Genomic DNA, 15,414 nt, shown 5'->3' on the forward strand with positions numbered 1-15,414 from the left:
ATCAGGAGGATAGCGAGTTCAAAGCCAGCCTCAGTAAAAGTGAGGCACTAGGCAACTCAGTGACACAAAACAGGGCTGGCGATGTGGCTCAGTGATCCAGTGCCGCCTAGTTCTATCCCCGGTACCAAAAAAAAACAAAACGAAAAAGCAAAACTTAAGAACTTTTGTAGGGGAACTATTCTGGCCTGTGCTGTGCAAGTAAGTTATCTCCAATCTCCAAAATAACGCCCCCAAAGAAGATAATATTATCCTTATTTAGCAAAATAAATTTTGTCTAGGAAAAGTCTACTTAAATTGTTAAGTAAAAGAGTCCTTAATCCAAATGCGGTACACGACGCTAAAGCCATGATTCTTGATAAAGTGCACCCCTCAAACCCAAAGCAAGCAACCGAAACTTCTTTCCTTGACACAAATCAGCAGAAGCAGAACAATCTGGGAACATAGCTCAGTGGCAGAGCGCTTGCCTAGCATGTGCGAGGCCCCGAGTTCGATCACCAACACCGGGAGAAACAAAAAAAGCAATACTGGCGATCTCCTTCTTAAAAATAAGTATTTTCAAAAAATTTTTAAACCACTTTCCTTGCAAAAAAAAAACTTAAAAACTACGATAATTAAATTCTCAAGTGACAGCATGGCTATTCTCCCTTCAGATTGCTATACTGGATTTCCATCACCACCAACTGGAAGACCAGGTCTCCTCGTGAACATACAGATCCTGACGAAAGGTCAGAGGGACAAACTGCAGTTTAGAGTGGGTTCATCCAGACATTTTCCCTCTGCAAGCGCTTACCTGCTCCTAGGAGCCTTTTCTTGGGGCTCCGCTGCCCCGGAATCCACCGCGGGCACATCTGTGGGCTCCACTGGCTTCGGAGCGGACTCCGCCGTAGGCTCCGGGGGCCTGGGAGACTCCTGGCCGCGCTGGGGATTGGGAGCGGTAGAGCCCCTGGCGCTTACACCAGGCCTGACATTCGGCTTCACGCTAAGGCGTGCCCTGCGGAACATGGCGGAGCCAGGGGGCCCGGGGAGGCGGCTCCACGGCCGCGCTAAGCCCCGAGCCCCGGCCGCTGCCCGAGAGGGGGCTAGGACCTACGCCCTCCCCACAAAGCCACACCACCGGCCCCGCGGGCGGCTACCGCAGTTTCGCGCCCCCGCCGCCGCCACCTCTCTCCCACCACCGCCTCTTCTTCATGACCCTGCCACACTAAGAGCTAAGTTTCTCCCTCGCTGCTCCCCCGCCCTCAGAGGGCGCCGGAACTGATCGCGTCATCAGGCAGCGCAGCTGACTGACGTCAGACTCAGGGCGCCGGGAGCCATGGCAACTACCGAGAGCTTGGGTTACCTGTGAACTGGAATTTGAGAAACTAAGGTGTACGCTATTCCTTCTTCAGGCGTCCTTAGGAGTTGTTGAAAAGAGAGAGAAGAGGCCGAGTCGACTCCACAGCTCAAAGCCTTCAATTTTCCCATCCCGGGGCTGGGAATCGAACCCAGGGCTTTCCGCTTGCTGAACATGCAATCTACCGCTAGGCTACCCCCTCAGCCCCCTCAACGAGAGGCTTAATGGAAACTAGTAAAATAACTGACCAATTTATTTTTAAAGGGTCTCCAAGAGCATTTAAGTATATGAGAGCGGCGCCTGCACACCAGTATATGGGGATCCCCAGGGCTCAGAAATTCTAAATTGAAGCCTGGCGCGGTGGCTTAGTCCTGTAATCCCAGCAACTCTTAGGCAAGGCTGAGGCAACTGGATCGCAAATTGGCTGCTGGGTTCAAAGCCCAATACCAAAACATAAGTAAATAAAATTTAAAAATTGTTTTCCAGCTTTCAAGAAAATCAAAATTGCATAGAATATAGATTAGAAATTCTGTTGTGGGGGGCTGGGGATGTGGCTCAAGCGGTAGCGCACTCACCTGGCGTGCAGTGCGGCCCGGGTTCGATCCTCATCACCACATACCAATAAAGATGTTGTGTCCGCTGATAACTAAAAAATAAATATTGAAAAAATTCTCTCTCTCTCTCTCTCTCTCTCTCTCTCTCTCTCTCTCTCTCTCTCTCTCTCTCTCTCTCTCTCTCTCTCCTCTCTCACTCTATCTTAAAAAAAAAAGAAAGAAATTCTGTTGTGAAGGCGTGATTACACTTGCACCCTAGGAGAGGAACCAGGTTTCTGCTGAGCATCCTGTGAAGACAGTTCACTATACGCCCTTGTGTACTTTCGAATGTATTGCCCATTCAAAAATTATTGTAATCGAAACTCTGCAAGTCAGCATGAGTATTCTTAATCTGCTTCAAGAGATAGCAATACAGTAATAAAATGTTCTTGGCTGGGGAAGAAATACAACAAAAAATTTTTTTTGTTTTTGTTTTGGTACCAGGAATTGAACCTAGGAGCACTTAACCACAAGCCACATCCCCAAACCTATTCTATATTTTATTTAGAGACAAAGTATCATTGGGTTGCTTAGCCCAGTGCGGTGGCACACACCTGTAATCCCAGGAGAATCACTAGTTCAAAGCCAGTCCCAGCAATTCATCAAGACCCTGTCAAATAAAATATAGAAAAGGGCTGGTGATGTGGCTTAGTGGTTCCGCACCCCTGGGTTCAACATCCCTGGGTTCAACCCCTGGTGCCAAAGTGTGTATACTCACATTCAATGTCATGAAATAAATTTAAATAATAATAGAGAGTAATGAGGAGCCTTTATGGTAGGAGGCAAAATAACCAGAGATAAGGCTCACCTTGTAGGTATGAAGCAATGTCTGAACCTGTGATACAAATCCCCTGACTTATGAAAACAACAAAAGCCTGATTCCTTCTTGAAAGGAGGGAGGAATTCCATAAGAACATCCCCTGACACTAGTAACAAAACATCAAAGAAACAAAATCCTGTACTGGCTGAAAAAAATAGGTCATCCAGAGGGAGAAAGAAAAGAAGCAAGTGCTTTTGAAAATATGAAGGCAAGGCTGAAAGAGATTACTTTAAGAATGGGAAGAAAGTGGAGGTCTGTAAGTTCTGTGGACCCTCTCCAGTACTCTGGAAATAAAAACCATGATCTCAGATTAATTTTCTTTTAAATTTTTTGTTTTTCTTGGGGTTTTTTTTGTACTTTTTTCCCTCCCTAAGATGCATTTAAAGAAACTCAGTGCTTAGCCTGCACAAGGCCCTGGGTTAAGTTGCCAGCACCAAAAAATTTTTAAAAACCCAAAAATTGAAAAGGAATACCTTGCCAGATGGATATAGTGGCCCACACTTGTAATCACAGCAACTTGGAAGGCTGAGGCAGGAGGATTGCAAGTTCCAGGTCAACCTCAGCAATTTAGTGAGGCCCTGAGCAATGTATTGAGACACTGTTCCAAAATAAAAAATATAAAGGGCTGGGGTGTAACTCAGTGGTAAAGCACCCCTGGGTTCAGTCCCCAGTACAAAAAAAAATTTGCCAAAGAAAAGATGTCTCAGGATCTTAGAGCCATTGGTAGGACCATACAGATTTGGACAGAATGTTCTGATGCAAACTGAAGACACAAGGCCTTCTTTCAAATGTTCTGTTCCACCAAGAATCTAGAGCATTCCAATAATTTTATAGGTAAAGAAATCAATAATGACTTAGATTTAGTTTCTACTAGTAAAGATATGGCAGTAAAGTCAGATAAAATTTTTACTATTAAACACAGTCATAAGACATTTGTAACACACCCAAATTTGTGGAGTAAATTCTTAGTGTCATTAGTATTTTAAAATATCCGGTATTACACCTATAATCCCAGGGACTCAGGAGGTTGAGACAGAAGGGTCACAAGTTCAAGACCAGCATCAGCAACTTAGTGAGACCATGTCTCAAAATAGAAAATAAAAAAGGTTAGTGATGCATCTCAGTAGTAAAGAACTCCTGAATTAAATCCCTAGTACCGAAAAAGAAAAAGAAAAACAAAAGAAAGAAAGAAAAGAAAATCTCCAGTTTTCTCTGGAAGACACACTTGACATATCTTGTGTATATGATGTACATCATGCATACCCCTCCAACTCAAATACTATAATTTCAGCTGCAAAGAAAAAAATCAATCATTATAAATTGAAAACACAAACAAAAACAAGCTTTTTTAACTATTATTGCGGATTGAATCCAGAGACACTTTATCATTGAGCTTTCAATCCTTCTGCCTCAACTTCCCAACACACTGGGATTACAGGCTTATACCACCATGCCCTGTACAAAAACAACTCTTTCCCACTTTACAACCCAAAATTCATTCCATCCCTCCCTCTTTAGATGATCTCTTTATAATAGGTGGGCCACAAAATTAATCTTTTCCTTCTGCTTAAGTTACTCAAGAAAAGTTCACATCTCCGGAAATGCAAAAAAAGGAGGAGGAGGAGGAGGAGATTCACTAAATAGACTTATAAGCAGTATTAAGGAGAGGGTCAGGAGGAGCATGGGAACAGTGATAAGTATGCAAAGCTAAGGTTGACAGAACAATGAAAAAATAGCTAACATATTGAATGCTACGATATGCTGATGCTTCACCAAATACTTAAAATATGAATCAATCAACCAAATACTTAAAATATTAATCAATCAATGAGGGAGGTACCATTGTACCTTACATTTTACAGGTAAAGGACTCTTTAATCTATGAGTTCCCAGGTTAACAGAGCTACTAACTGACAAAGCTGGATTTTCAACCCAGAGGTTGCATTTCCAGAGCCACTTTCTCCTGCCTTCTCTAACATAGGCAATTTTGTAAGGTGCAGAGGTGCAGGCCTGTGATTCCAGTGACTCTGGAGGAGGCAGGAGGAGACAAGTTCCAGGCAGCCTCAGCACCTTAACATGACTCTAAGCACCTTAGAAAAACCCTGTCTCAAAAAGGGATGGAGATGTGACTCTGTGAAAAAGTGCCCCTGAGTTAAATTCCCAGTGCCATAAATAAAAAATAAATAAAGAAAATAAGCAATTTTATAAGATAGTAACTGTTGAAGTTTGGTCAAATGTACTTGGGGGGTGCATTATAGTATTTTCCACACTTCTGTATATATTTGAAATCCTCCAAAAATAAAAACAAAAAAATTTTAAAACCCCTTTTTTCTTTCCATATTGGGGGGACTACATTATAATTGTACAAAATGAAACCGTTTTAAAAAACACTGACCAAATTTAGGGTGTCCGTATAGTCTCTTTTTGTAACAATGGAATAGGTAAGAAAGTACGGATCAGTCAAACAAAACACACAAACATTTCTTCTTTTTTTGTGTGTGGCTGTCGCTGGGAGTTGAACCCCGTCTCTCACACATGCCAGGCAAGCATCCTACCACTAAGCTACATCCCAGCCTTGTGGAAGGCTCACATGTTTGTTTCTAGCTAAGGCAGATGGTCCCCAGTTTTTGTGTAGGCTGAGGTTATTCTGAGCTATTCTAAATTCTGCCCTCTTCTTCCCACCTCACAATCCAAGCAGAGAGCCTGTAACCTAAAACTCCTAAAGCCCTGTTGACTGCGACAAGGGCACTGGGATAAAATGAGAAATGTATAGAGTTTAGAGTTCATGTTAAATTTGATTCTCACTTCTATAAATCCCTTCTTGTTAAATCAGCCTGTTCTGTAAAATGAGAACAATGAAGCCTACTTTGCAGGGTTCTTGCTAGAATAAGGAAGGAAAACAGAAATGGTCCACACTGTCATCCGCAGTTAACCCTTTAATTGTTCAATCGCCTTCCTCCCCTTTTCGCCTCTGCAGGGGGATCTGAATGAAAGCTAACGCTCTTTGTCGAAAATTAAGATTTTGTAGTGTTTATTGTCCCTTGTTGTCAAAAACGGCTGATTAAGTCCCAGTGCGTGGGAAATCCACACACACCTAAGCCTCTCTTAGACACGGGACCCGCTTCTCCGACACCTGCAAACGCCAGGAGCCCCCGGGCCGGGTGCAGTCCAAGCTCCGGAGCTGCGACCCCGCCCTCGGGGAGCGACCGCCCACCCCCCAGGCGCGCACGCGCAGTAGCTCGCCAGCCACGCCGGCGGCTGTTGTCAGGGCTCAGCGGGGCTGGGCGGCTAGCGGACTGAGCGGAGGCGTTGCCCCGCGGAGGGCGGGCGCGGGCTCAGTTTTTCAGATCGGCGGGTGGCGACGATAGCTGAGCGTGCGAGGGAGCCGTTGCTTTTCCGAGTCTCTCTTTTCCAGGTTCCGTCCGGTGGTCGGCATGGCCCGTGAGTGTGCAGACGGGTGAGGGAAGCGGCGGGCGAGGGAGCCCAGTACCTAGCCCGACACCGGGGCAGAGGCGCGGCGGGAGGGGAGCGGGGGCTGCCGAGTGAATCCCCTTGAGTTCACGCGGACGGGGACTAGGGCTGCCCTCGGCAGAGGGATGGTCAGTTGGCTCTAGGTGGTACCGGCGCCTTGCCCTCAGCTGCGAGTTTGCCTGATAAAGAACACACCTCCAGGAGGCGTGGGGCGACAGCCACCCCAGGAAAGGGGGCTAGTCTGGAGGCGGTCCATAGCTGCTGCTACCTGAAGTCTGAAGGCCTGATGAGGATTGGGTGGATGTCCGGACTGGGTTTTCTCCCTAGTTCTTTTGTTTGGCCCTCACAGGTGATGTTTTATGAGCATCTGCATTTACTAGCTTTAACAATCCAATTGTGATGGGCTAAACTTGAGCTAGGTGGGATCTCGTGTGTGTCTTTATCCACCCACACCCTTCAGATGCTAGAACTTATTTTGGAATTCTGGCCCGTATAGACATACCATTGCAGTGCCTGTTTTAAAAGCTCGGGTATTTATAGCTAGTGAACACCTAGACTGATATAATACTCTTAAGTTGTTAGGTATTTACGTTTAAGCTTCCTCGTCAAATCTGGGAGCACCTCTGTGCAGTGTTCTGCTTGCTTATTCATTAAAGCAAACTTCCGACTCCTTTAAATAAAAGCTCTTAAATGCAATTATTAATAATTTTGAAGATGGGAAAAGAGCATGACTATTTATCTTCGTAGGTGGAAATCAGCGAGAACTTGCCCGCCAGAAAAATATGAAGAAAACCCAGGAAATTAGCAAGGGAAAAAGAAAAGAGGATAGCTTGACTGCCTCTCAGAGAAAGCAGAGGTGAGTGGAACTCATAGAATTTTCAAGTCACTGAAATTTTTATTAAAGCCACATTTCAGGAAATGGAAAGCATTTTTTAAGCACAGAAGGGGATAACAGTTATGAATATCCATTTTGTGCCAAGCATATTGAAACCTTGTGGAGTAATCATCATCCCCACCTGTGGACAAAGAATTTAAAGCTCTGACGCTCTCATTTGATTTGAAGAGAATCTCACACAGCTTCTCCACAACTATAATAGTTTTATTCAGCAAAATAATAGAACATCTTCCATACACAAAGCAGTTAAATGCTAGGGATGCATCTTTAAAGCAGTGAGCCTATCCAGACTAGTCTGGGTGACAAGTGACTCGATTACAGTAATAACTGTCCTGGAGGCAGTAACAAAAAAGTACATGTAGCTACACTGACTCCTGAAGAGCCATTGGGTTGAAGAGAATGCATGTAAACAGCTTGATGATATATGACCTTTAATGACAAATAGTGCTGAGGACAGAGCGCAGAGGTAGATCACCTGTTTAGCATGTGCAAGACCCTAGGTTCCATCCACAGTACCACCAAAAAAAAGTGAGGGGTACTGGAGCTGTAGCTCTGTGGTAGAACGCTTGCCTAGTATGCTTGAGGCCCTAAGGTCTAATTCCTAACACTGCAAAAAACTATATGGCAAGTAATACAGAATAGCCACAGAAATACTTTAGTGAGAGCTTAGGTGAAAAATGAATGCATTCATGTTTTTTAAAATAAAAAAAAACTAAACTAACCAAAGGTTAATTTTACTCTCAAATCTTTTTATTTTTCTTGGTGCATGCAGAAGACTGAAGATTGAAATTAGGTCTCTTAGTACCCCTGAGGTACACCCCCAACCCCATATTCTAAAATCAAATTTTATTGTTTCTATGGAACTTGGAGGTCAGTGACTAACTGACTAAATGTGCTTCATTGTGACTTGGGGTGGTTCTCAGTCCTGCACATGGGTATCACCTGGCATCACAGCTGCCCCTGCACTCAGTTTGATTTTTTTCTTTTTGGTACTGATGCACTTAACCACGGAGCCACATCCCCAGCCCTTTTTATTGTTTTTTATTTTGAGATAGGATCTCACTAAGTTACTGAGGCTGGCCTTGAACTTGCTATCATCTTGCCTCAGCCACCCACACCACTGGGATTAACAGTGTGTACCACCACACCCAGCCCCAATTCTGATTTAATTAGCCTGGTGTTGGTCATTAAAAGCATGCTGGGTAATATTTATTTTACTTAAGTTATAAATTAAACCTGACTAAAAAATAGTTCCCCAGGTGATTCCATTGTGTAGCTGCAGCTAAGATTCAATTGTTGGTCAAAATCCTTCACTATCACTTTACACTTTCTTCTAGTGACAATTGTTATTTAAGCAATGAGCTTTGCCTTAAATTTCTTTTTACCCACTTTGGGGTAAAAGTGGTATACATAAGTGACCCTGAAATAGTCTTTTTTACTGCAGAACTTATTCGAGCTTGGTTCAGAAATAGCCATTATTTACTGAGTACTCCTTATAAAATTACTTACAGAGCTACTCCTTAAAAAGCTCTGTGCTAGCTGTTCTGTATGTGTTATCTCTATTCATAATAGCTCTTTTCTTTTTCTTTTTTAAAAAATTTTTTAGTTGTTGATAGATGGTTATTTCATTTATTTATATGTGGTGCTGAGAATTGAACCCAATGCCTCACACATTCCAGGCAAGTGTGATTCTGCTGAGCTACAACCCCAGCCTCAAATCATAGCCTTTTTCAAGATAATTGTTTTAATCAGCTTTTTCACTGCTGTGACTAAAAGATCTGACAGAACAACTATAGAGGAGGAAAACTTTTATTTGAGGGCTCATGGTTTCAGAGGTCTTAGTCCATAGAAGGCCAGCTCCATTCCTCAGGGCTTGAGGTAAGGCTGAACATCATGGCAGAGGAGTGTGGCAGAGCGAAGTGGCTCATGTGATGATCAGAAAGCAGAGAGAAGGCTGGAGTTGTAGATTGGTGGAGGAGCACTTGCCTGGCATTTGTGATGCACTGGGTTTGAGTCTCAGCACCACGTACAAATAAAATAAAGGTCTATCAATAACTAAAAAATATTTTTAAAAAAAGCAGAGAGAGATCTCCACTTGTCAGATACAAATATATATCCCAAAGCCACATCGCCAATGCCTACCTCCTCCAGCCACACCCTACCTGCCTTGGGTTAACCCCTATCAGGGGATCAATTCACTGATTGAGTTAAGACTCTCACAACCCAATCATTTCTCCTCTGAACTTTCCTTTTTTTCCCTTTTATTTTTATATATTTATTTTTAGGGTATCGGGAATTGAACTCGGGAGCATATGGCCACTAAACCACATCCCCAGCCCTATTTTGTATATTTTATTGAGAAACAGGGTCTCACTGAGTTACTTGGTGCCTTGCTTTTGCTGAGGCTGATGTTGAACTCATGATCCTCCTGCTTCAGCCTCCCGAGCCGCTGGGATTACAAGCATGTGCCACCATACCCAGCTCCTCTGAACCTTCTTGCATTGTTTCACATGTAAGCTTTTGGAGGACACCTCACATCCAAATCATAACATTCCACTCCTGGCCCACAAAAGCTCCATTCTGTCCATTCCCAAGAGTCTCCATAGTCTCAACAGTTCCAAGATTTTCCAAAAGTTCAAGTTCAAAGTCTCCTTTGAGACTCAGGGCAAGCTTGCATTGTGAGTTCCTATAAAATTACCAGCAATTTTACAAGTATCTAATTTTTTTTAAGAAGGGGGGGGGGATATAGAAAGAAGGGCTAGGACCAAAGCAAGACTGAAGTCCAAATTCACTATAGCAAGATTATGGAATCAGCCTAGATGCCCTTCAATAGATGAATGGATAAAAAAAATGTGGCATTTATACACAATGGAGTATTACTCTGCATTAAGGAACGACAAAATCATAGAATTTGGAGGGAAATGGATGGCATTAGAGCAGATTATGCTAAGTGAAGCTAGTCAATCGTTAAAAAACAAATACCAAATGACCCCTTTGATATAAGGGGAGTAAACAAGGGACAGGGTAAGGACGAAGAGCTTGAGAAGAAGATTTACATTAAACAGGGATGAGAAAAGGGGAGGGGAGGGGAGGGGAGGGGAGGGGGGATAGTAGAGAATAGGACAGACAGCAGAATACATCAGACACTAGAAAGGCAATATGTCAATCAATGGAAGGGTAACTGATGTGAAACAGCAATCTGTATACGGGGTAAAGTTGGGAGTTCATAACCCACTTGAATCAAACTGTGAAAGATGATGTATTAAGAACTGTGTAATGTTTTGAACGACCAACAATAAAAAAAAAAAAAAAAAAAAAAGACTGAAGTCCAGCTGGGCAAACAAGTCCTATAGCTCCATGTCCGGCATCTGGGGCATATGACATGGTGATATTCTGTTCACCGAGCATCTGTAGCTCTGCCTCATGGCCTTGTTGGTTACAGCCCAACTGGCTTTTCTTTTGGCTTGTCTCTATTTGATTCCTGCAGCTTTCCTAGGATAATGTCCCACATTACTGGCATTTCTTAATCTTGGAGGTCTCCACTGCAGCTTAGGCTTCCTCCTCACCTCTCCACACTTTGCCCTCTCAGGGCTGCTTGCAGGGACTCTGACCCTGCTGCAGCTTACCTAACCTCCCAGGCTTTCCTTTGAAATCTTGGTGGAAGCCTCAAGACCTTCTAACTCCAGCATCTTGCATTCATGTAGAATCGGCACCACATGGTTGATGCCAAGTTCTGCTGCATCTTAAGCAGTAATAAAGCCTCCAGGGATCACAGCTGAGGCAGCCTCTGAGTGCCTGAGTAGCCTCTGTACCTTTATATATTGGATATTTGTAAATTGCTTTTAATTTTACAGGAACTCACAATGCAAACTTGCCCTGAGTCTCAGAGGAGACTTGAGCATGCTGAAAAAAACTTCTTAGGCCTCTTTGTGCAAGAAAGAACCCCACTGCTCTTTTCTCTCTTTTTTTTTTAAATATACCACTAATTGAGAGGGTTATTTTTTTTAGTTTTAATATTTATTGTTTAGTTTTCGGTGGACACAACATCTTTTGTTTTTGTATGTGGTGCTGAGGAACGAACCCGAGTGGCATGCATGCCAGGTGAGCGCACTATCGCTTGAGCCACATCCCCAGCCCCTCCCACTGCTCTTTTCTCAGGAGAATTTTCACTTTTATTCTCTTGAGCCCAAAAGCTCACATGTGAGACAGTGCAAGAAGGTTCAGAGGAGAAATGACTAGGTTGTGAGAGCCTTAACTCAATTAGTGAATTAATCCCTATGTGAGGGGTAACTGAAGGTGGTAGGGTATGTCTGGAGGAGGTGGGCATTGGGGGTGTGGCTTTGGGATATGTGGGTGTGGTCTTACCAGGTCCTGAGATTCTCTCAAGCATTCTTATTGTCTCTGGGCCAAGCCTTCAGGATTTCTTTAGTAGCAGCAATGTCTTTAACAACTGCAACTTCCTTAACCCAGGTTTTACTCCTGCCTTTCAAGTCCAAGTGTTTCAAATCTTCTCTGCTTTCTGCTCCTGATTATCACAATAAATTTGGCTAAAAGCTACCGGTAATATCCATGCCACCTTCTGAATGCTGTGGTGTCTAGACATTTCTTCCACCAGATTAAGAAGTCCATTACTTTTTAAAAAATCAGTCTCAAAGTCTCAGGACAGGGGGCTGGGGAGGTGGCTCAAGCGGTAGCGCGCTCGCCTAGCATGCGTGCGGCCCGGGTTCGATCCTCAGCAGCACCACATACCAACAAAAATGTTGTGTCCGCCGAGAACTAAGAAAAAATAAATAAATGTTAAAATTCTCTCTCTCTGTCCCCCTCTCTCTTAAAAAAAAAAAAAAAAAAAAAAAGTCTCAGGACATGGGCAAAATGCAGATAACTTCTCAGTCAGAATGGCCTCTACTCCAAATTCCAATAGAGTCCTCTTCTGAATCCTCTTGAGCTCATGGTCCTATTGGCATTGTCTTCTGAGCTCCCACCAGAATTGGCCACTAAGCTCCATTTACAACAATCTAAAGCATTTCCAGCTTGCACTACCAAACATTTCAAAATTCCTCCCACCAATTTCAAAAAGATCCCAAAAGCTTCTGAACCACATAGTCAGGATAGTCACAAAACAATCCCACTTCTTGGTACCAATTTATGTTTTAGTCAGCTTTTTCATTGCTGTGACTAAAGGACCCAACCAGAAAAATAGTATTCACACCAGTGTGTAGGATAGGAAACTAAAGCTTTGGACTGCAGTAACATTACTAAGGTTATATAGCAAGTACAACAGAGCTCAGTTTCAAACAAAAGTAACTATATGACTGTTCTGTTGTTCTATATTTTTTTCTTTGTAGCTGTCTTATTTTTCCTTCTTTATTTTTACTGTTGGCTTTGCATAAATGTCTTAGTCATAGACAAGGGTATTCAATCCTCAATTAAAATGTAATTCTAAATCTTTGCAATAACAAAGAAAAGCCTAGACTTTGAAATTGGACGGACATTGGTATTTATATGATTTGGAGAAAAATCATTCAGTGCTAAACTTTTTTTAAAATATCTGAAACATGGGCTAGGGATGTGGCTCAAGCAGTAGCGCGCTCGCCTGGCATGCGTGCGACCCGGGTTCGATCCTCAGCACCACATACAAACAAAGATGTTGTGTCTGCCGATAACTAAAAAATAAATATTAAAATTCTCTCTCTCTCTCTCTCTCTCTCTCCTCTCTCTCTCTCTCTCTCTCTCTCTCTCTAAAAAAAATTAAAAAAAAATAAAGATATCTGAAACATGGAGACAATAACTCAGATTTAGGCCAAGCCAGTAGTGCTTGACAAATAGTGGGTGTTAAATATATAGTCATTAGTATATTTTTACAATATGCAGCTAGGGGTGTAGCTTAATGGTGGAGACTTTGATTAGCATGTGCAAGGCCCTAAATTAAATGTCCAGTGCCAAAATGCAAATTTTTTTTCTTTTTGTTTTTTCTTATAGTACTGGGGATTGAACCCAGGCCTTGCACATGCTAGGCAAACTCCATAACACTGAACTACAGCACCAGCCCATAAATTTTTTAAAAAGTAAAATAAGGATCCCATGAACTCATGAATCACCTAGTCCAGATAGTCTGGTTAGAGTTCACAGTTAATATAACATATGGAAGTTCAGTTAGAGAAAAAGGGTTAAGAAAGCACCCTGAATATCTGGCTTTTCTTAAGACTAAGCCAGTTTTAATTACTAGCTATTGGGATCCTGGCTTGTAAGAAACTGAATTGTTTCATAACATCTGTGTACAGATCCTAGGTACTAGTTAAGATGTCTAGGAGACTTCCTGAGTTCCTCTTTCAGGAAGAAAATTAGAGTGAATTAACCTTAACAACCTAGAGTAATTGCCATTATTTCTGCATATAACTGTCTAACGACACTTTTAAATATATTCATAACTGTTTCTCAGAACAACCTTTGTATACAAAATTTCTCCAATTCTGAAAGAACTTTGAGATTATTTGCTCAAGGTTATGATAACAGTAGGACTGGTGTTCAAAATAAGATCTGACTGCAAAGGCTTTCTAGTCTTTGCCTTTCCATTCTGTTATCATCTATAAAAACCAAAACCATGCATATTTATATCTACTTTTTAAAATTGTCTTCTGCTGGGTGCAGTGGTGCATGACTATTATCCCAGCAGCTCAATAGGCTGAGGCAGGAGGATCAAGAGTTCAAAGCCAGCCTCAACAAAAATGAGGTGCTAAACAACTCAAACCCTGTCTATAAATAAAATACAAAACAGGGTTGGGATGTAGCTCAGGGGTCGAGTGCTCCTGAGTTCATTCCCTGGTAAGGATGGGGGATGTGGCTCAGTGGTTAAGCACTCCTGGATTTAATCCTTAGTCCCCAAAATAGTCTTCTAAAGTACTGAATGAGTTATGTATAGAAAACAAAAATTAGTTTTTCTGTGACAAATTAACAGCCTTTTTTCCCATTATAGGGACTCTGAGATCATGCAACAAAAGCAGAAGGCAGCTAATGAGAAGAAGTCTATGCAAACAAGAGAAAAATGACGAACGGCTTTTGGAAGACCTGGGTGCTACAGCCAACTGGGTGCATCATACGCTCTAAGATTTCTTAAGAGTGAACATTCATTACATATAACTTATCTTTATAAAACTGTCTATTTTAAACTTTACTTTTCAGCCTTGGTGTGATGTTTTAGCACTGTTCTTCAAAGAATAAAGTACTAACCATGCATGTAACATATTGGTGAACATTATTTTTTTATCAGCCGTGAAATTTATGTAATTTAGTAGCTAAGTAATGTGACTCAGTTGCATCCCTTATATAACTCTAAAATTAGATCTGTAAATTTAATTTTATTGTATAGGGCTGGAGATATAAGCTCAGTGGTAGAGTGCTTTCCTAGCACGCACAAGGCCCTGGGTTCCACCCCCAAATCCACACAGAAATATTGATTGTATAATTTGAATTTAAGATTCCTTTGTACTGGACATGGTAGCACATGCCTGTAATTCCAGCTACTCAGGAGGCTAAGGCAGAATGATTGTGAGTTCAAAGCCAGTCTCAGCAACTTAGTGAGACCCTGTCTCTAAATAAAACATAAAAGGCGGGGGATGGGGGCGGCTGGGGATGCAGCTCATTTGTTAAGTGCCCCTGGGTTTAATCCCATTACCAAAAAAATAATACTAATAATTTTGCTTCGTAATCAACTGGTTTTTGTATGAATAAGTTACAATTCATAAAAAAATTTAAAGCCATAAGTAGAACTCGTGCTGAGGCCTCTCGTTTATATTCATTTAGTTGCTGTTCCAGGTAGTTGGTGCACCACCACACCTGGCTTAGCCTGAGGTTTTTGTTGTTTGCCATGCTGGACACTGAACCCAGAGCACTCTGCCATTGAGTTAATCCCCAGTCATTTTTTTTTTTTTTAAGGCAGGTTAAGTAAATTGCTCCAGCTTGCGATAAATTTTTAATCCCTCTACCTCAGCCCCCAAGTAGCTTGGATTATGGGCATGTACCATTGCACCCAGTTAATTTTTACATTTTTTAAAAATATTGTTTTTAGTTATATATGGACACATTATTTTTTTATGTGGTGCTGAAGATTGAACCCAGTACCTCACACATGCTAGGCAAGCACTCTACCACTGAATCACAACCCCAGCCCTGAATTTTTTTATTAAGATAAATCCTTGCTAAATAGCTCAGGCTGACCTTGAATTTATGATCCCCTTGACTCAGCCTCCCATGTAGATGGGATTACAGGGATACACCATTGCACTGAGCTTGGTCTGAGTCTTTA

At 42.2% G+C, this 15,414-nt stretch overlaps 2 protein-coding genes across 7 annotated transcripts in view; one reads left to right on the forward strand and one right to left on the reverse strand.

The window, feature by feature from the left end:
- The window catches only part of Bdp1 (BDP1 general transcription factor IIIB subunit), a 100,797-nt gene extending 99,550 nt beyond the window's left edge, over positions 1-1,247 (reverse strand). For 5 of the 6 annotated variants that reach the window (XM_078043926.1, XM_078043939.1, XM_078043921.1 and 2 more), the window contains exon 1: positions 791-1,246. In XM_078043926.1, coding sequence (XP_077900052.1) covers positions 791-1,002 — 212 coding nt within the window. In that variant the 5' untranslated portion in view covers positions 1,003-1,246. Of the gene's footprint in view, positions 1-790 lie in introns of all 6 variants that reach the window. The other variant, XM_078043945.1, reaches the window with a different exon arrangement.
- Positions 1,248-5,977: 4,730 nt separating this feature from the next.
- LOC106145000 (small EDRK-rich factor 1) lies at positions 5,978-14,350 on the forward strand. The gene is made up of 3 exons (XM_013360186.4): positions 5,978-6,187; positions 6,965-7,073; positions 14,086-14,350. The coding sequence occupies exons 1-3, from the start codon at positions 6,181-6,183 to the stop codon at positions 14,156-14,158; spliced, it is 189 nt and encodes a 62-aa protein (XP_013215640.1). The 5' UTR covers positions 5,978-6,180; the 3' UTR covers positions 14,159-14,350.
- The last annotated feature ends 1,064 nt before the right edge of the window (positions 14,351-15,414 follow it).

Source organism: Ictidomys tridecemlineatus, chromosome 1 (assembly GCF_052094955.1).
Source record: "Ictidomys tridecemlineatus isolate mIctTri1 chromosome 1, mIctTri1.hap1, whole genome shotgun sequence".
Classification (NCBI taxonomy): Eukaryota; Metazoa; Chordata; class Mammalia; order Rodentia; family Sciuridae; genus Ictidomys; species Ictidomys tridecemlineatus.

Excerpts from the sequence above, each read along its gene's own strand:
- LOC106145000 (XM_013360186.4), top strand. Across the intron at positions 7,074-14,085 it reads GCCTCTCAGAGAAAGCAGAG|GGACTCTGAGATCATGCAAC; the intron begins GTGAGTGGAACT and ends TTCCCATTATAG.